Source organism: Phasianus colchicus, chromosome 1 (assembly GCF_987193195.1).
Source record: "Phasianus colchicus chromosome 1, bPhaCol1.hap1.1, whole genome shotgun sequence".
NCBI classification, from domain to species: domain Eukaryota; kingdom Metazoa; phylum Chordata; class Aves; order Galliformes; family Phasianidae; genus Phasianus; species Phasianus colchicus.
In genome coordinates this window covers 3,599,059-3,620,523 of record NC_143436.1, presented here as the reverse complement: position 1 = coordinate 3,620,523, position 21,465 = coordinate 3,599,059, and the positions used below count along the sequence as shown (strand labels likewise).

The window sequence follows — 21,465 nt, the reverse complement described above, 5'->3', positions numbered from 1 at the left end:
AAATAGACCCACTCACAGTTGTTGGGAGCTCTACTGAAGACAGCTTTGGGAGGGCTGGAAGTGCACCTCAGCCCTGTTAACCTGGCAAGTCACGTTACATCATCAGGAAGTGGGTGGAGGTCTGAAAGGGCAAGGGAGAACCAGGCTTGGCTTCAAAATACCAAATGGTTTCTACTCAATGAATAAGCTCAGTCTAGGGCAGAAGAGAAAAGAACTAAAGGTGAAACTGAAAAACAGTGGAGATGAGTCAGTGAGAAGATGGCTTCTTAGGAAAAGTGTGGGACGTATACGCAGCATTTATTTTGTAATTTGTCAAAAGTGTAAATTGATAAAGTTTGAAGTGTAATTTGACAAAACCTATCTGGCCATGCAGAGAAGGCAAATATGCATTTGTCAAGTTGCATTGATGATGCTGTCCTTCCCCTGTTCTATTGTCTTTGAAAGCCTCAGACAGCAATGAGAACAACTCTAAAGCTACAAGACATTTCTCACATTGCCAAGCAGAAAGCTGTCACTGATAGCTTCAATTTTGCAAGGCCATTATTTTTTGCAGATACTATCCACTCTTTCCAGTGCTGGGAAGTGTTTAATCTGTGCAGCAGATAGTAAAAGCAGCTCTGAACTGAGCAGCTGACAACCAAATGTCTCCCATGAGAAAGAGGTTTGCACCCAGATGTGGATTTGCAGCATCCAGAAGCCAAAGGGGCTGAAACCATCATTAGCAATGACCACTGTAATGTACCTGTATGTCATGATGCTGTCATTCTTTGTAGATCAATAGTTGTCTTTTAAGGGTTTGTATATTACTTGATGCTTTGCGAGATCAGAGTGTGAGTATTTGAAGCTCAGCAGAAAAGCATCTATTAAAGGGGATACAAGACAGAAAGAACCAATAGACAAATCCTCTCAGATTTGAACTGTCTCTTTGTCTGAAGGTGGCACCTTTAAGAAAGCCAATGAGAGGTCATACAGTGATGGAAAAAGTGTGCTCAAATGTGGAGATCTAGAGAAGGCTATGAGTCAACTGCCTCCTCCCCAGTTCTTCAGAACAAGATCTCAGTGGGAACAGATGATTCTTTCCCTATGGAACTGGGATGATGAAGAGTTTCTCATGGAAACAAGAGTCAAAAATACCAAGAAAGCTGACGCAGGTAGAGATGCACTGACACTTGTAGGTCCTTCATGTGCAGTGGCTGGAGGAGAGAAGAGATGGGAACTGGGAAGATGAGTCTTGTGCTTAGTGCATAAAACCCGCCAAAGCATTGCCAGAGGAGATAAATGATGAGACAGTGCCCCAGCAAATACCATCTGCTCTAGAATGTGAGGTACCTCCAGTTCCTGATGTGGAAGATACTGACCAGATTCTGCCAAAGGCTTTACGGAATTATAGAACATTCTGAGTTGGAAAAGATTCATAAGGATCATCAAGTCCAACTCTTGCTCTACACAGGACACCCAAATATCAGACCACCTGCCTGAAAGCATTGTCCAAATTTTTCTTGAACTCCAGCAAGCTCAGTGACATGACCACTTCTTTGGGGAGACTCTTCCAATACCCGACAGCCCTGTAATTAAAGAACATTTTCCTCATATTCAAACTTCTGTGAGCTTCCCTGGTCATAGCTTCATGCCATTCCCGTGGGTTCTATCGCTGGTCACCAGAGAGAGGTATGCAAGGTAATAGATTCCATCTGGTTGGAAGAGGGCTGAACCCTGGACTGCCTTCTGCACCACTTCACCCCAAGCAGAGGGTATCAAATATCCACCCTCTAAGCTCTCAGTGAGTTTTCCAGCAGGTTAACAGCAAATGCTGAATCCTGCTAGACAAAGAGCTGGCAACCTCCCTGCTCGTGAATATTTATGACTTGTCCCAGTGCCTGTGCAGTTCAGGATGTCTGCTCCAGGACATCTCAACCAGCACATATGTTAAGGGAGTGGTGGGAGGGGACAGGGGATGCCATAGGAGTGTGAAACCATTACAAGCATATCCTTTGGTGCAACAAACTGGGTTGCCTGGGGCACAGGCTGGGGGACAGGCAAGGGAATATTTTAAAAACACAAGACCCAACAAGCAGTGCAGGGAGAAGTGTGGATTTCAGCCTCCAAATGCAGCGCACGTCGATGGAGATTTCAGCAGCCGCCTCTGTGCCCAGTGGTTCAGCAGATATCAGATCACTTAATGGGTACTGGTCCCTTGGGCCAGGCACACAACGAGCCATCTCGGGTCATTTACCAGACAGGCCGGGATGCTTTCAGACCATTCCTGACCAGGAAGTAATTAAGTGGCTTCCTATTTGTATTCTCCTGAGCTCCACTTGTCTGCAAGTGCTCATTAGTTACAATACAGCCAGACAGCATTTGCAGTGTGCAGCAGCCAGCTCTGTATTAAGCCCCAAGGTCCAGTTCAGCTCTAGCTCAGAGACTGGCAATGAGGCATTCCCTGGCCTCTGCTGGAAGCAGTTTGGTGTACTGGCCATTAGACACTAAACACACAAAGCCACCAACATCCTCGAAGCACTGCTGAAATACACTGCCATTGTTTTCATAGCCCTAAATACTCTCCAGATCTCAGTAGCTTGGATATTTGCCTAGAGGCACCATCCTCTTCTTCCCTCCAGGTAGAAATGCATGACCAGCATTTCCTCTTGCTTCCAGTCAGGGACTTGTCATCCACTGCTGGTAGATGCAATGGCTTCCTGAGGTGGAACACTCCCCATAGGTGTGCCTTATTTTTGGATGGAAGCCACCACCAAGCCCTCCTAGTCCCAACAGCACACAGACATTGGCTATATCTTGGCAAAGACAACGACCCAGTATATGATGGCTCTCAGCAGAGCTTGTAGGTATCAGCACTTTGCTGTTGACAGACAGCTGTGTCATTGGGCAGAGCTTCTCTGCATGATGCGCCAACACTCTGGGGATGAGCACCATCTTTCAAATGGGTTTCAGTATGAGAAAGAGGAGACGTAGAGGGAAAAGTGAGTGTTTTGTGGAGGGCAAGCCAAACAGGGAGAGGGTGAGATTGGAGCTGGAGAAGGCTTCACGGTCTATTGTCTGAGCAATACAAAAAGGCTACATCATCTCATGATCTCTGAGAAGCCCCCACACACAGCATGTGCCCCTGCCTACCTCAGGCAGCTTGACTCGTCCCTCCTGGAAGGAGCAGGTGCTGGGATCATGAGTGCAGACGTGGCGGTACTTGCACCAGTGGCACCGGTAAGGGCTCTCCACACATGACAGACACCTGGAGATGGAGGGAAAAAGGAGTCACTTGGACAGTCTGGCTTTTTCTACAAATAGGACAGACCAGGAGGTTGAGAGTGCTTGTCAGAGATAAAAATAGTCCGTCAAACATTGCTTTTACAATACTAGTGGAAAACCATAGGCTTTGAACTGGCCTGATATCATCAGGTCTCCAGATGGCACTTTGCTTGCCATGGCCTGAGCTGGGTTTCGCTGTGACTGATGTATCTTCCACTATTTAGAAAATTCAGACTGCTTTAATTTCACTCTAACTAGACTAATGATATTGTTGTTGTATTTTGGTTACCCTGTTACTACTTCTAATGAGATTTACAACAGGTCTTTGGCTTCATACACAAGGCCTGCTCCCCTTTTGCCCATAACAAGATTCTGAGTGTAACAAAAAAAAAAACTAAAAACCAGAGGATGTTCATGATCAGCTGAGAAACTGCAATGGCCTCACTGCTTCTGTGCAAAACTGCAGCAACGCCCTGAGAGCTGTGAACAAATCATGAGAAGGTGCCCAAGGTAGGGGCTGAAAGAATAGTGGTGCCCATGGAGGGCAGTCGTGGTGCACCAGAAGTCCCATCTGGCTGATTCTGCCTCCCTGAAATGTTGTGCAGAGGCCACCAGAAAGTGGTATGCATCAAGCTCAGGATCAAGCAGGACATACTGTCCCACAGGCTTATTATTATGATTTGAGCCCAGAGTGATGGGGATCCTGCACATATTTTGGCTGTACTCTTTCTTGTCTCAGCAGAGACAGAAAGACCTAGCAGTTTTTTAGGAAGCAGGAGGCGTATTTATGAAGTGACATATTCAGAGTATAGGAGAGAGCCAGTCCCACCATTTTGTAAGCATTTGCTCTCCTACATCCCATAGTCCCCATAGAGTATAAGCTGCAAACACTTTTTTGAGACTATTTTACAGCACTGACTTATACCTACATCACATTTTTTTATTTATTTGATATGATGTCTGTCCACCAGGAACCACACTGAGCCATAACAAATTGTTTACACAAAACAAGCACTGGATGGTAACAACTCCTGGTTGCTCACTGTCAGAGATCTTCATGCTGCTGCAGTCTCTGAAATACCTGAAGGGGATTTTGGAAGGAAATTTTCCTGGCCTGTATGTGCCACTGGGTTTTTAATGGGCTGAAGTGGAAAAAAATGCCTCCAGGATAGCTTGGCTAAGTGCAGCAGGCAGACACACACCCTCAGTCCTGTCTTTCTGTGAAATCTCGTTCAACTTCAATCCACTTTCAGCTCTGGTACAGCGAGCTGTTCTTCAAATTGGTAACAAGTGCTTGCTCTGATACATCAAATTAAAAATGGATAGTGTATTATAGTTTGTCAAGTAAGGAACCAAAACATGCCATAAATATTTAACACCACCATCTCTCCTCCTCTCCCCCCCAACACTTGCTTTCTGACACTGTTTGTCAAAGCAGCAGGAACAAGGAAATAGGATTTGCCTTTGCTTGTGAATTGCTGAGCCGCAGTAATTATCTGCTTTTGGCACTTCTGATGGCTCAGTGGTGGTGACAGAGCCCTCAGACTTGCTCAGGGGTGGATCAATGTGCTGGAAGAACATCATCCTGCTTTGGCAGTCTTACTCTGGTGGGACAGCTGCTGTGTACCAGCTAAATCCCATGATAATGTGGTGCAGGGCAGGAAAGGAACTTGCAAGATAGAGAAGATGGGTTTGAAGAAATCAGCTGGGCAGTCCCCACTCTATTCACATCATACGGAATCCATAACTCCCATCTTTCCAGATTAGAGAACTCAAACCCATGCTAACCACTGGGGCAGGACCCTGCTGGCAGGACTGATATGGATAAGGGCTGGAGGTGCATATATTTGGGCAGAATCCAACCATCCATAAACAACTGCTTACTAGGAAGACAAAGGGGTCCTTTGATGAAGTCACAGATTGCTTTTGACTTGCTTCAATGCAAACTCCTACTGATCCTCCTTTCCCTGAGGGACATGTGATGATGTACCATTACTCAAGGCAATGCTCTCCTCCATAGGAGGATCATAGTGGAACAAATGTTCACTATGCCACCCCTGGTTTTCCCAGGAGAGACAGCATCATGCTGACCATTACTGATGTCATTCTGACTGCTGCTCTCCTCCACACCTGACCAAATTTCTGAGGGACGCACACCTCCCTGGGTTCTGTGGCAGATCCAGGGTTGGGATAAAAAAGGTATTAAAGGAACTTGACGTACGAATTGTGAACACTGCAGTTGTAGAAGACGAAGCTGGTGCTGGCAAAGGTCATACCCGTTTCCTTGGACTTGAGCTGGAGCTGGACTATGTGATGGTCTCCTAAGAAAAAAAAATATACATCAGTTTGTGACTGTATTAGCACAGCTAAGCCCTGTTGGCCATGCCACCAGTCTGAACAAGAAGCTGGTCCAGAGTAACCAAGCTAGTTTATCTTCAGTGGGTGAAGGAAGGGCAATAAAATCTGTCTACAGCTCAGACCTCCAAAAAGTACACCTGCCTCCATAATGGTATTGCAGTGATGCATTAAGTCTTCACCACTGGAAAACTGCAAGCAAGGTCTGTGGTGGGTGATACCAACAGGTCTAGGTAATAAATCTCTGATTTCAAAACTATGGTAAATGAAGTCAGCAAGTAGGAAAGCTGAGTGCAAAGAGTAGATGGAGATGCCTGGAATAAGAAGCTCATTCAAATGGAGCTGTCAGTCCTGTAGGTTCCACCAAAGAAAGCAGCCTGTGAGAGACTGGGTACATCTTCTTCTCACCATCATTATTTATCATCTCTGAATATAGCCCAATACCCAGGACAGGGTAGGGATCCCATGTCATTCACCCCAATGTCCATACAGCCCAGTCTTTGGCTACAAACAACCCAGCTTAATGTGGGAGAGACATCCACAAGTCTCTGTATGCTTCTGGAAGTGTCAATCCATTTCCACAGCAGGCCCATCAGCAGCAAAGCTTGAGCCTCAGCTTCTGGACACTAACTCCCCTTTCCCACTGCTCCCAAGCCAAGCAGACAAGTGCCATCTCTTCTTACAATGCCAAAGGCCCCATTCAAAACTCAGCACATGTGGGAAACGACTGGGTACAAAAATTGCAGTAATTTAGTGGGGAAGGGACCCATGTTTAATTCAAATCTTTGGCTTGGCTAGCCCTTTCACCTCTATTATTTTCCTTCTCACCTGAAAGATTCATTAATCAAACAGGCCAAAGTAAACTTGACAATTCATCTCGGCTCATCCACCTACAGGCATACACACACACATACAACCACACACACACACAAACCACACACTTCACTGAGCACGTTTTGCTGCCAGTGCTCAACTCTGCTGCCCATCTGCTGCCGTCGGCTTTGACAGCTCTGTTAACCACTTCGTATTTAACAACTTTGCCAGTGTCTTGCATATATTTTAAAACAGGATGTGAGGATTGGATGGCTGCAAGGATCAGATGTTCTACAGAGCCACACATCCTTTGGTTCAAATCCAGTTTCTGGCCCTGTGCATGGAAGATGTGGTCTTTGCAGAGGTGCAGAGCACCAGCTGAAGTTGATACAAGCTGCAGGTGCTCAGCATCACACTTCACATAAATCTCTCTCTCTCTTGTTCTGCCTTGAGCCTCCATTGCTATTTTTGCTTGCTTGTCGATGGTAGCCTGGCCTGAGACAGATGTCTGTATCAAGGAAATAGTTCCTGGCAGCTATCTTGGTAAGTAAACATAGTTGATGATTCAGTGGGACCTGAAAATGAGAACTGCCCCTTGGGGGCTTCTTTTGGGACCACAGTGGAGAGTACACACAGCTGTGTGCAGCTTGGGGAGAGCAGGGGGAGGTGATGGTGACAGCTTGTGTAACCTCATTTCTATGGCCAGTAGGGATCCCTGGAGGCTCTCCAGTAATATTTCACAAGAAGCCAAGGAGTGTAATGGCTACATCCTCTCTGCACTTCATGAGGTGATCAATAGAGTTGAGGTTTTTATAGCAAATCTCTGCAAGAGCCACAGGTGCTCTTGAAAGTATCAAGAAAAGCATTAGAAAAGGGAAGCCAAAAAGGGCATGAAGCTGGGGATAAGGGGCCCATCCTGGGAGACAAGGTATTTCTGCACTGAATCGTTCTAGGATGGAGCCAGCAACAAACATGAGCATGAGTACAGGAGCAAAAAATGACCAGTGACAGAGACAACTGAACACGCAGACCTAAAGGTAAGATGAATAGGATAAAACTGTGGAAAGGACTGTTCGGGTCTGCAGGATTTTCTTGCTGCTGTGTTGAGATGTATTGAGAGCATTTCCAATCTTATTACTTGGGATGTACCACAACAGCCTGGGCAATAAACGAGTGGAGAGCCTTCATCTGACTCTTGTTTTTGCTAGATATAGGCAACTACCACTCGGTGGCAGTCTGAAGACACGTACTACCATGCATATAGGCACCTAAATGCAGGTACTGACAGTGTAGCTCAACACTCACACACATAAACTCACACATTTAGCTCACTCATGCTACAGCTGTAGCAATCACTGGCAGCATAACCCTCACCCCTATGCTTTGCATAACCTGTTCTCAGGCTCCCATATGCCAAAGTCTTGGAGAACAAGCAATACGAAAGACATAAAGATAGGAGATGAGGAAGGGAGGAAGAACTGAGAGCTGTGTGGTACTCACCATTCTCTGTGATGATCTGGGGCACCTCTTTGGCAGCTGGTGAGATGCACTGGATCTGACTGCCCACTACCAAGCCATCCATCTCTGACAGGTCCTCGAAGGTGCAGTTGACTCCTGCAGACAGCTCAGGGACATTGTAGGTCTCCAAGACCAGCTGCAAGTGAAGATGGAGGGAGGGAAGAAGAGATAAGGAAAAAAAAAAAAAGAGAGAGAGAAAATACTGAGCTGAACAACAGAGCTGGGTCAGCAGGAGAGAATTACACTGGAGAGGTTGGACAAAGAGCCTCTTGCTAGAGAGAGCATCCTCCTTCAACAGAAAGCAGCGATTCAGGAGAGGGATGTGTGTGTGGAGGGGGAAGGGGATGAGATGCTGATGCCAACACAAGTGGTACGTGGCTATGCAGGGACAACTGCACTGCATCCCAGTGCTGCTGGGTCAGTGGAGGGGAGGGAGTGCTCTCTATCTGTCATGCAAGTGTAAGGTTAAACAGGGAGTCTTTGGAGCCGGCTGTGAAGACCAGGGCTTTGGTGGCCCCAAGGCACGCGGTTTCTGAGGAAGGTGACTACTACTCACAAGAGGCACTCTGCAGACTACAGAGAAACTGTAATGCTCCAGTCTAACTCTCTACGGCCTGCTCTCCTAGCATCAGCAGATGGGGGAGCGCTCTGTCACCAAGTTCCTGCGTAAGGAGAGTCTAGTTACAGGCTTCAGTTCACCACAAAAAACCTCTTTCTCTAGAGGCATAACAAATTTCTCCTGCCCATCCCACAAAAGATGGCCTTAGGGGCATGCTGTATTTGGGAGCTCTGCATAAACAAAGCAGTGAAGGAGGAACTGCCCATGTTAATCATGTGCACCCACCGGCTTTGCTATGTCATTACCCACGGTCATGAAAGGAAAGAAGCATGTGGCTGTTTATCTCCTCTAGAGAAGGACCCTCACGCTGCCACTTTCCCAGGTCAGCTAAGGTTCCTCTGCTGTCCATCATGGAGTGTCTTGCCCAACCCGCCCTTGGATCACAGACATGCCATGTCCAAAGGCAAAGAAGCATATCAGGGTACTTTTATCACCTGCTAATGAGCTACTATAGATTTAGAGCTATTGTGGCCAACCACTAAAGCCAGACACTTGAGGCAGGCACAAATGCAAGTACTCTCCACACTTGCCTCCGCTTTGAACAAGCTGAGGCTCCATCTGTGGTGACAGCCACTGAAAGGAGACACAAATGCATCCTGAAGTGTTTTTGCTACCAGTACAAGGAACAGAGGAGGTCAGCTCAGTCCAGTTGATAAAGCAGGAGAGGACAATATCATTGCTTTTGCCTATTGCTTCTTCACATTACGTTTTCCTCACTAAGAGAAGGTTTGGAGCTATTCCTTAATGCTAGATCTTGTAAGATAGAAAGGCCAAAGATTGGCCTTTGCTCTGCATAACATAAAGCCTTTATGAAATCTGTTTATTTTGTAGTGATGGGAACGGCAGTGGGAAAGGAAATCATGTCTTGGGTGGGGATTAGAAAAAATGTATGGGTGTTTGATAGATTTATCACTCAATCTAAATCCATTCTACCTCTTCATCTATATACTGTTACAGATGGAGAAGAGGAAACTTCTGCTTAATTAATATTATTCTTTGTGCACAGAAGATGCAGAATAAAGATGCGCCATGGAGAAGATGATGGCAATGGACAGAGCAGTAGTGCTTGGCCATAAACCTCACGAGCCAAGGTTCACCTGGAACAAACAAGTCCTACATCCTTCAAGCTTTTTCTGGAGCTTCTGCAATGAGGGAAGAACACAGACTTCACTCCAACAAATCTCCCTTCTCATTGATCCCCAAGTTCCTGAAACAGACTCAGATAAAACTTTGCAAGTCCCTGTTAACAACTAGAAGATAGAAGACTGGCTGGCCACACATACCTTCTCTGCCTCTGTGGGCAAGAATTCAATATCATCCCTCTGCCCAAGTGAGACTCAGTAAGGACACCACCAATTCATCTAATAGTGCTCCTGTTTGGGTTTGCCAAGAGATTATCTGTGGTGATGGTGGATGAGCTGGGACACCAGTCTAAACAGGTCTGGGATGAGATTCCCATGGCAATGCTGCCCAGATAACTGGGCAACAGTTAGACAGTGGCAACTAATGTCAGAAGCTCGGGGTTGAAGTGCCCTGCCAGAGTAATCCAGAGGCAAAAGTCTTTTATTCTGTTATCAGTTTCAATCACCCTAAGCCAGCTAGTCCCCCAGGATTTATCCCATGATAAAAGAATTCAAAAACTACTGAGAGAATAAGAAAAAGGAACCTTGAACTCCCAGAAGAACAAAGGACTTAAGATGTCTCAGATCAATTTTGTTTGAAGCCTCGGAAAGTAAAGTCATAGCAAAGTTAAGAGGCTGAAACAAAGCAGTAATGAATGGACATGCAGGCTTTGAAAGGCTGATTTCATTATCACTGAAGAAACTCTAGTACTCCAAAAACTATCACCTAGAAGATATCTGGCAGCTACACCTTCAGCAACACCATGTAGAACTTTCAGAGCGTGGGACTAGTCAACAGCTTAGCCAGACACAGAGCTCTTGGTCTTCAATTATCACTTCAATTCCAGCCTAAACTACTATGCTCAAAAGGACAGAGCCCTAATAACCTGGATAAAATGGATCTCTTCTCCTTCTTGGGGAATACTGGGAATTCGCCATGTAAGGTACTGCTGTTATGAGTAAGGAGAGAAGCGATAAGCTAGTTAGAACTTCCACACAGATTTCTTGCTTTATGTCCAGATAAAGATCAGGACCTACTTCTCTGCCAGCACTCACTGCATGACTACATTGGCTGCTGTCTTCAGTAGCTCTAGGGCATCAAGGCTAAACTTTGTGCCAAGGAAAGTCATATGCGCTAATTATGCTTGCTCAAATGACTTGGCAGACTTGAAGTTTATTGAAATAATTCATGATAGTCCTCACTTGTCCTCTTTCTAGAAGGTCAGTTCTAACTGTGACAATGTCCCTTGCTTAAACTCCATTCCCAGTCATTCACAAATCCGTCTCCCAAGGAAGCAGACAACCTCACTGCGCACTCAGAGCACTTGCAGGGCATGCAGTCCCATCACACCTGCCCTCAGCTCCTCACAGCAAAAAGGGAAGTCTCTTTCCACACTTTTAGCCAGGATAACCAGGGACTGAATGAATGCCCACCCATGGTGAATATTTCACCGTGCCAAGCAAGACATCGGGGAACTTAACGGACTGTGGAGCACCTTTGCATCATGCTGCCAGCCCTTCCCAATCCTGCTGAATCCAGATTGGACATATTTGGGTCTATCAGACCTTATGAGCAGATTAAACCGGAAGGGGACAGTGACAACATTCCTTACCAATACATTGTACTGGGAGACAGAGATGTTGTTGGGATGCACAGTCAGCCGGACACACTGCTTCATCTCCGAGGCGAATCTCCGAGGCTCACTGGAGCGCTCACACCGCTCCTTCCTTGTGCACCTGAGCAAACAGGAAAAGAGATGGGCAGGGTTAACATGAAGTCAGGCTGGGACAGGGAGGACGTGGGAGAAGCAATCGTTTCAGACTGCAATGGCTGGAAAGCCTTCAAAATCATCCTGGAACACTATGATTCCAATGCTGGAATAGGCTGCCCAGAGATGGTGTGGATGTGCCATCCCTGGAGGTGTTTAAACCCAGGTTGGATGGGACCCTGGGTAACCTGATCTAGTGCTTGATTTAGTGGTTGGCAACTAGATGAGGTTGGAACTAGATGATCTTTGAGGTCCCTTTCAACAAAAACCATTCAATGATTCTATGATTTTATGATTTTAAAAGCCATGGTGCATCTCAGCAGGCTGTGGTAAGGACACCACAATAATAGGAAGGGTGTGGGTGAAAGCCCCATCCCTCGATGAGGATGCACAGCTCTAGAGATGCTCTGCTGTTAACCCATGCAGCATGTCTGGGAGAACCAGGAGTCCTGAAAACTGCATGATCAAGAGGCAGTGGTACATCTTATAGAGGGATGAGTGTCCTTTAGACTGGTTGTATATAGTCTATGTTCTTTGATCCTTCTAAGGATACTGCAAATTTGTGATACTTTTGAGCTGCTGATATCACTCTGCTGGGAAGGAGCAGAGTGATTGCCAAGGAACTAAAGTGGTCCCCAGCAAAAAGAGGTTTCTTTGGCATCTGATTTGAAAACACCTGATGAGAAGTTCCTGTGTTTGAACCTGAAAAAGTACTGGTGTTCCCAGTGAATGGCAATGAGACGGGTGCATGGCACTTCAGCAGAAGTCCCTAAAACTGTTCATTCTTTGCCACGAGTGCTGAAAGCACAGTCACCATCTCTCATCTTTTCTGCCAGGAGTAGACACAAGGCAGCAATGTGAAGTGGCAGTGGTGTGTCCCACCTCAATCTATGTTTGCATTCAGTTGGAGTAAAACACATCTGCACTGCACTCAACATGTGCTGCTAAGGCCATTGCTTCAAGGAGGATCTGCCTTAAAATGCACAGGGTTAATACAGAAGGACAGCTCCAACTGCATGCCAATTACCTTTTGCCATTAAGCTAATGTTATGGACTTGCACTGGGTGTCTGCAATAGATTTCATTATTAGCAGTGCTATTACCCCCCATTAAAATCAGCTATAAAGACTAAGTGCAGATGTTAAATTATTCACCCACTCCCAGACTTTGGAGTTTTAGTTACAAGCACAGAGGATTTGGTGGAGGATTAGCTCCATGATCACCCCTCACCATGCTTTCTTCCAAGAGCAGAGGTTGCACCTCTATGCACAGGGATTTGCAGGCAGGAATCTAAGGCAACACATGTGAAACAAATCCAGCATATGGCAGACTCTGAATGTTACAAAGCTTGGAGTCTGGCCTTAAACTTTAGGGCTTAGCTTCTCTCTAGCAAATGGCACTAGATAAAATGAACGTCTCAATTTAAAACTCATATTGCTCCATCTCTATGGTAAAGTTGTGTGTTTCCAGTGACAGGAAACATGAAGAGAGATCTCTGCAGTTCTCAGCAGGCTCTTGGTTTGCTTTGCAGATATAAGAGAGCAAGAGCAGCACTGCAGCTCCCTGTGAGCATTCATTCCATTAAGGGTCCTTTAGTGCTGCCGCATGCTGGATCAGGAGTTTTAAATGCTCAGTCTCCAGAGGGCTGGATGGATAGGAGATTAACTGCTGTAAGTCCCCTATCACGGAATGAAAGCCACAGCAAAACGCTGACCTGAGAATTTGGTAAGCACTTCTGTAAAACAAATAGGCACAGCAATCCCATTACAGCTCTGTGGGGCATAGGAAATCTCCTGAGAATAGCTCAGATGGAAACTCGTTTGGGGTTTGGCGTCAAAGCACAAGAGTCTAAGTTCTACAAGAAGCCCACCTCCCTCCCATTTATTCTCTCCCAACTGCAGTGTGACAGAAACATCCGGATTTTCTAAAAGTGAATGAGCAGTTCAAGTGCAGCAGCACAAGAAGTCACAAACGCATCCAGTATCTTTGCACAGCAGGACAACACACTGGTCTAGGTCAAGCTCCAAGGAGCTTGGTTTGTCTTCCCAGCCCCACCATGGAGCTTCAATATGATAATCATAGAATCGTTAGGGTTGGAAAAGACCACTAAGATCATCAAGTCCAATTATCACCATCATGCCCACTAAATGATGTCTCTCAAAGACCTTATCAAGACCAATCAAGACCTCATCCTGCTGTTTACTGCTCATAGACATTAAAGAGATGAAACTCTTCAGACCAAAGCCTCACTCAGACTGATGCGTCTTACAGCCTTGACATCTGTTGAAAGGTGTATTACAATCCAAATAATGAAATGATGAAAAACTGCCTCAAACTAAGCCTGGTTTTAGCATGAAGATAAGGTTGCAGTGTCAGGCTCTCAGGAATTAGGTTCTGGCAGATTGAGAGTAGCTTCTGCATTCTTAAATCTGCTCCCTGCGCTGACACTCTGTAAGCCAGACTTTAATTACAGGATCACACATTATTATTTCTTTTTTCCATGAGTGACCTCAGTTCTGCCACTTCATAACATTTGACTTTAACTATCTGACTTTTCCAGTGAAATGTCTCAATTTAAAACAAAAGATGAAAGAAGAAGAAGAAAAAAAACCAAAAAAAAAAACCCACCTGGCTGTGCTTGATGCCCAAATGTGGTGATGAGGCAGCTCTGCCACACAGAGCCAAACCAAGCCTGAGTTTAGTAACTGATGGGGTTCAAGCCTTCAAATAAGCATCACAGATCCACTCCTTGAGCCAGCAGCATAATTGATTACAGGTAACTGACCCCAGCTGCTGCCTAAATCAAGACTAAAGGCACAATGCCACCTGCCAGTGGGTTCTGCAGCTCAGAGCATGCAGGGAGGAGTGATTGAGGCTCTTCTCCAGAGTCTTTTGCACATGGTTACACCCATCTCCCCTTTCCTGAACCATTTCATCAATCCTAAGCTGGAGTATATGGGGCAGGAAAAGGTATAAAGCAACCTTTCTCTCCTGTCTTCTGCACTGCCATAAATCATAGAATCAGTTGAGTTGGAAGGGACCTTTAAAGGTCACCTAGTCCAACTCCCTGCAATGAACAGGGAACTTTGATCAGGTGCTCAGAGCCCTATCCAGCCTGGCCTTGAGTGTGGCCAAAGACAGAGCATCCACCACATATCTGGGCAACCCATTCCAGTGCCTCACCACCCTTATCGTAAACATCTTTTTTCCTTATGTCCATTCTAAATCTCCTCTCTTTTAGTTTGAAACCATTTCCACTTGTCCTATCACCGCAGACCCTGGTAAAGAGGGTCTGCTAAAGAGTCTGTCCCCTTCTTTGTTAACACTACACTCTCCCACAAGAGTCAGGGAAAACAGCAGGGAAAAATTGTTTCAGCATGTGCAGAGGAAATGATTGTCTTCTGACACTGATCTCTTAAATCCCCGAATGGTGTCAGATGAGAAACCAACGCAAATGCAGCAAAGCACCTGACCACTAAAGCAGCTGCCCAAAGGGGCCACTGTAGTCCAAAAAGAGAACTGTGCTCTCAACTGCTGCATCTGTTGCCCCTCTCTGTTGCTGCTTCTGTCGAAAAATATCTTGTACTGCCAATAATTGCTTCGCTTTAATAAAATATCAGTAACTCCAACGTGCTGGCTCTGTCAATACGCTGAGATCACTTTCCACTGCCATACAACCTAATTCAGTGCTATTCACGCTATAATTAGCTGGTGCATAACTCCCACCCAGTAGCATCACATTACATTTAAGACACCTAAAAGAGCATATTCCATTCCTGAACTTATTTGCATAAGATTACGGTATAGACATGACACTTCTCTGTATATCTTAATAACACCTGCTATTTCATATCAGCTGCATCTTTAACAATTGCAAGTGTCCTGCTGCTGCATGAAGCATTAGTGCAAACACTAAGAAACTGGTTCTACCACTGAACCATGAGGAGTATTATTTCCTCCTCATCTCCCATTAAGAGTAAATACTGCTAACACCAACCCTCTGTTCACTACCCTCTAACCAATTATTTTAATCATGCTAAATTAATACTTTGCACTCCTATAGCATCTCTCATCCGAGGATCTCAGAGGGCTTTGCCTGGAGCTAATTAATCTTCACATCACCTCTGTGAGGTAGAAACATTCCCATTCAGAGACTGGAAAGGGAAGTATAGATGCATACATGTCAGATAGCCAAGCAAAACCCAGTTTTCTTGAGGATGCCATAAGGACTTCAGTTAGGGATGGCAATTAAATCCCAGCTTGATCATCTGGAATCTAAAACAACATTCCAGGGCCAATTCTGCAAATACTTGTTGCATTGTCAGAGGTGTTATTCTACCTCTGCAATGAGATGTCAATGGCTCTTCTACCTTGATAGGTAGATTCACCTCACCACCTCCAGTTTTTGCCCTAAGTGTCCAGTGTTAGAAGAAATAATTCTACCCATTAAGTTCCATGCACCTGGATACACCAGACAGAAGAAGAGTTGAGAGGGGTACTCATCCATGTGCAAGCTCTTTGTTTACCCTGTGCACAGCATGAAAAACAGATCATGATGCTGAAGGTTGCCAGCCTAGCAGAAGGCATGCAAGTCATGTGCATGCTTTCACCTGCCTCCGCCTCTCAGTGAAGACACATCTTCACTGATCAGATGTAGGGAAAAAAACCAAACACAACAAGACAAACAACAAAAGATCACACAGAACCCAAAGAATGCAAAACCAAAAACTCATAACTTTTGTTTCTCATCCTGGCCTCTTCTGGGCTATGTCTTTGTTTCCTCCATGCCCAACGTAGTGGAGTTCTTATACTTGCTGAACTGTCCCTGTACAGTCCTACAGACTATCATCTCCATCCTATCAGGTTACTCTCAAGAGTTTCTCTCATACATCTCTCTCCCACCTTAGGATTGTGTCTTTGCCATTCACACCTCATGGGATCTCAGCTCATCGTGAAGAAGTGGATGAGATCACAACATCTGCTGGGGATGGAGCTTGGTTCAGAGATGACAGAAACAGTAAGAAGAGCTCTTCTGACTGTGTAGGATCTAAGAACAGGGAGAAAACTGGGGAAAAGATGCTGACTGCAGAGAGAAGGGCACGTGGAAAGAGTAGTGCCAAGAAGTGCTGGCTGAGGCCAACGCTCATGAGAGCAGTGTGGTGAGACAAACACCTCCAAGGGAGATAGCTCTTCTCTGTTCCTTCTGCTTCTTGTCCATCTCTCCATCCCACCACTGACTGAAATGCCTGAAATGCTGAGCTTTGCTTTGAGTAAGCAGAGGGAAACTAGAGGAACGGTGTTGATGCAATCTCCCCTTCCAAACAGGGTGTTTAGATGCTGATCCAGATCCACCGTGTAGCTCTGCCAACCTCCTATTTCTTGCACCACGAGGGAGACACACTGCACCAATGCTGCTCTGCAGACCAAGGTCTCCAGACCTCCATTCAGTTTTTCAATGGGGAAAAACTTTTTCCCATTGCTCTGAGTTGTGGGCTAATCCTTCATACCCGTACTGCCAGCAAGCCAGCCTTCTGTATCACCTATAATGAGAAACTAAATGCATTTTAAAGACAGGATGGCCCTTACCGCTAGCCTCTCTGGTGGTAATTATTTTCTGCAACCTATAAAGCCCTTGTAAGATCATGCAGTGAGTTTCTCTTCTCATTTGGGCTTATGGGATGCTCAGTGCTCAGCTGCTCGGTGCTGGTGCTGCGTTGTGTCCTGGGGCCACAAATCCTTGAGGCGAGGTGGGGAGTTGTTCTGCTAATTCACAGCATCAGTCAGATCTGCTGGAGACCAAACTAATTGACACCCTGAGTGGACAAAACAGACAGAGATAGATAGTCCTGGGAGGAGAGGAGAAAGCCAAGGAGGAAGCTTCCATAAGGTGGGATTTTTTTTTTTTTTTTTTTGCTCTTTTTCTTTTTTTGTGGTTGGGAGGAGGAAATAGTGCAGTCAGAAAATCAGCCTTTACTCCTGATGGAGCCTTTTTCATTTAACCTATAGCTGCTGATAGAGGACACAATCTTGATTTTCTGTTTTCCTTTATTTTTCCTTTATTTTCAAGTTTTTAGAAACAGACTGAAACACTCAAACCTTTCGAATATGAGACAAAAAGACAATGTCAGATTTCTGACAGCAGAAAAGGCCTGATTTGCAATTCTGTCAATTAAAAACAGCTCTAGACAAATGAGTTATGATTGGATCTGATCAGAAATTGCTACTCAGAGATATTTTGCTTTTTTTTTTTTACAGACTGCAGTTAGCACACTATAGATTGTTTTATCCAGAAAAAAAGAGAAACATGTTATTATTAAAGAAAAAAATCCCAACAACCACAAGAATTCCCAGCAATGAAATCCAAACAAATTCTTTCTCTTTGTGGAAACCTCACAATTTGATGGTCAGTGGCTGTCTATAGGTTGCTGTTGCATTGCAAGACTCATAATGTGGCCAGGGAGGTGGGCTCGCAGGGAAAAAGAGGAACACAAAGCATCTGCACTTGATACCAAGGGTGGGATAGCAGCATTAACAGTTCAGTGGCTTGTGTTTGCTCAGCTGACCTAAACGACACCTTGCTACCACCTCCAAACAGGTAATTTGTGGGCATCACTGTTTTGCAAAAGGTTTTGACATTTCAGCTTTCTTTTCTGATTCCAAACAGTGACATTTCCTTCAGGGGACAAATTCATTCACCCTTGGACAGAATAATCACACACACCTTTTCCTTACACCTTCCTCCCCTAGTGCTGGTGAACTCAACAGTGGTAGGTGACATCCAGACACCAATGCAGATCCCATTCACATCAGCTAGGACCAGCCATAGAGGCAGCATGGGACAGTTTGCTGGGACACATGTTCCATGCTGGCATCCACATTTGCTTCCCTTCAGCAATTCCCCATCTCAGTCTTTGGTTTTTATCACGGTGTTGGATGTGCAAGATGGAGATGTTGCTTCTGTCCCATTCTTCCGTCTCCTTTATTTTCATCGTGGAAGCATTTATTTACACTTTTCACATGTATCTTCATGTCCTCCTGTCATCATTTGGTTCTGCTTCCTCCTCTTTTCAGGTTGTGTGTCTGCTTCAAATCTTATTTCTGGGATTGTCATGTGCCTCTTAATCTCCACATGTTCAAACCAACATAAAATAAGAGGAAAAAGAATATGGGCCTGGGTGGAGGGGAGGGATGGGGACACAGAGAGAAGGCAGAAAGGTGATGGCAAGGGAACCATCATGCACATCCCACACTCTTCATGAGGACATAGGTGTGCTGTACCAATGTGAAGACCCCTGAGCCCATAGCCACAAGCACTCCAACCTCTCTACTACCACAAGTGGTCTCCTTACCAGGTACACTAAAAGAATACAGGAGGTTTAAAATGGATATAAGGGAAATTTTTTTACAGTAAGAGTGGTGAGGTACTGAAACACGTTGCTCTGAGAGGTGGTGGATTTCCCATCTCTGGAAACATTCAAGGTCAGACTGAATGGGACTCTGATCTAGCTGCAAGTGTCCCTGTTAATTGAAGAGGAGCTGGACCAGATGGATTTTAGGGGTTCATTTCAGGTCAAATGATTCTGTGATTCTTTAATATGTTAAAGGAAAATTTCCATGGAGGAGAACAGAGGAGATAAAGGGAAACATTCAGGGAAATCTTACTTAGGTCTCAATTTGAAGACCTCCCTCCATTTCTGAGAAGCCCGGATGGTCCCAACCGTCTCAGAGAAAAACAGAGCAAGAGGAAATGATCTATCATTTCTTTCATCATTTCTTCTCCAAAGAGAAATCTGAGAGTTCCCAGCCCAGTCAAATTCCAAAGCAGTGCAGAACGCACCTGTAAGTTGTTGGAAAGGGTTGAAGTACGGAAATTCCCACAGACTCTGTTCAGCACAGGGAAACTGGGAATCTGAAATCTTGCAAGGGAAGCAGGTATGGCCCAGTAACACCTCTCTTTGCTCCAGAGGAGAAGAGGCACCTCCTCCAAAATGAGATAACAGAAAGGATCTGTTTCTCAAAACCTGCAGTCTTGTACAACACCAATATTTTTAGTCTGACATGTGCTGAACACTCTGCAGAGCCTAGGGGGCAGCGAGGAGGCTTTTAGCATCACCACATCACCTCATATTTTCCTCTCTCTGCACCAAAGCAGGCAGCTCGTGGCAGAAGGTCATGTACCCAGGCATGCAGCAGGCTCAACACTGCTAGGTGAGGGAAGGGGTAACCCCAGTCTGCTCTGCACTGGTGTGGCCTCACTTTGAGCACTGGGTGCACATTTGGATGCCATAACATAAGCAGGACATAAAGCTGTTAAAGGGCATCCAGAGATGTCCTCAAATATAGGGTTTGAGTTTTCGGTGGTGCTGTCTGGAGCCAGGAGCTGGACTCAGTGATTCCTGTGGGTCCTTTCCAACTCAGGATATTAAATTATTCTATGATTCTATGATTGCTCGGATGAGCATAGGCTGCTAACTTTGATGTCCTGCCAGTGTCCAGGACCTCCTGCCCAAATTCTTTGCTCAAAGGCTGGAGGGGATGTCTTCTCAAAGACCATCAGGTCTGTGATGCCTTTTACAAGGCGGTCAGCAGAGGGAGCTCAGTGGAAGCCAAGTGCAAAGTCTCCCAATGGCATTTGCATCCAGTACTGGGAATAGGAGGCTGCTGGACACAGAGAAATGTGAAGCTGAAGTGGCTTGGCTTATTCAGGCTATACAGTGGTCAGAATCAAGCTTATCAGTCTCCCTATTCCAGGATAGGATGCAATATGACAGCTTCATTTTTATTAGGGGAAAGGTTTTTGTTTTCCTCGCTGGAAAGGATGAGACAGGAACAGAACAATTAAAGAGACCTTTGGAGGTGATACACATTTCAGTGGAAGTCTGACTAACATGTAGAGCTGGCTTAGCATTTCTTGGGATCACTTTATCATAAGAGGGAAGCAAGGCTGGGGAAGGAGGGAGAAGCTGAAATTTGCCTTTCTCACTGCTGGAGCCAATGCAATTTTCTGGCTGGAGTTGAGAAAAGGAAGGAGATTCAGTCCCACTAACATGTAAAGTTTAAGGTCAGTTTTAGCAATGTTTTGACATTTCCAGGTTCCCTCGGGGTCCTAAGAATAGGAATGCCATAAATGTCGAAACACAGATATAACTGACCTTAAACTTTTACGTGGTGAAGTGGTGAACAGTCATCCCTCCCTGTGTATTCTTTCTGGCCTCTGGGTTGCTCTTCATCCCTGATAGAGGATAGCTGAAATTCAGCTCTCCCCAGCATAAAAGAGTTAAATGTTATCAACTGCTCTGGATACGCCATTTGGGACAAAAAGGCAGGAGATGCTGCAGGAAAAGAAGGATAAAACAGAGCTGAAATCATGGAAAGGATCATTCCTAGGAAACCTGTCCTGGCAGTGAGAAGAAGGGAAGCTTTCCCAGCAAATTCATCTGCATCCAGGGTCCTGCTGAGCTCAGCACAGCCTGGACATGGTCTGATACATCCCTGGAAAGTACAACAGAGTAGGAGTAAGGCTACTGCTCTAATTTCTTAGATGTAGAAATGAGCCACAGAGGGATTACGTGATTTAGAAGACTGAGGAAGAGATTGGACCCTTGTTGCATGCTCTGGCCCTAAACACCAACAGGCTATCTTCTCCAAGATGCTTTTTGGGCATCAAAGATGAGTATGAGTGAAGAGGAGAGAAAGGATTTGGGGCAGCCTGGAAAAGCCAAAGCAGAGCTGTGGCTGTCATTGTGTTTTTAATCATATGTTTGAGGTCCGAGAAGGTTACTGATTCTCAGAAAGAGACCTGCATAAGAAGATTTGAAAAGGCAACTGCAATCACGAAGCTGAAATCTGCCCTTCAGGGCTCTGCATCTTCCCTGGACAGTGTTCCAGGGACTATGAACCACAAAAAGTTTCAGAACAACAACCAAGGCTCACTTTCATCCCTGCTCCTTTTGGTGTCTGGCTCATAGCCCAGCAGGGACAGCCCTGGAGCAAAAGACCAGAAGTCTCCT

The 21,465-nt window shown here is 45.4% G+C and overlaps 1 protein-coding gene across 4 annotated transcripts in view; it reads right to left on the bottom strand.

The window, feature by feature from the left end:
- Window positions 1-21,465, bottom strand: part of PLXNA4 (plexin A4) — a 445,185-nt gene that overhangs the window by 104,951 nt on the left and 318,769 nt on the right. For all 4 annotated transcript variants that reach the window (XM_090134078.1, XM_090134077.1, XM_090134080.1 and 1 more), the window contains 4 exons: window positions 11,301-11,424; window positions 7,930-8,083; window positions 5,483-5,582; window positions 3,130-3,244 (listed from right to left, as the gene is read on the bottom strand). In XM_090134078.1, coding sequence (XP_089990204.1) covers window positions 3,130-3,244; window positions 5,483-5,582; window positions 7,930-8,083; window positions 11,301-11,424 — 493 coding nt within the window. The remainder of the gene's footprint in view (window positions 1-3,129; window positions 3,245-5,482; window positions 5,583-7,929; window positions 8,084-11,300; window positions 11,425-21,465) is intronic.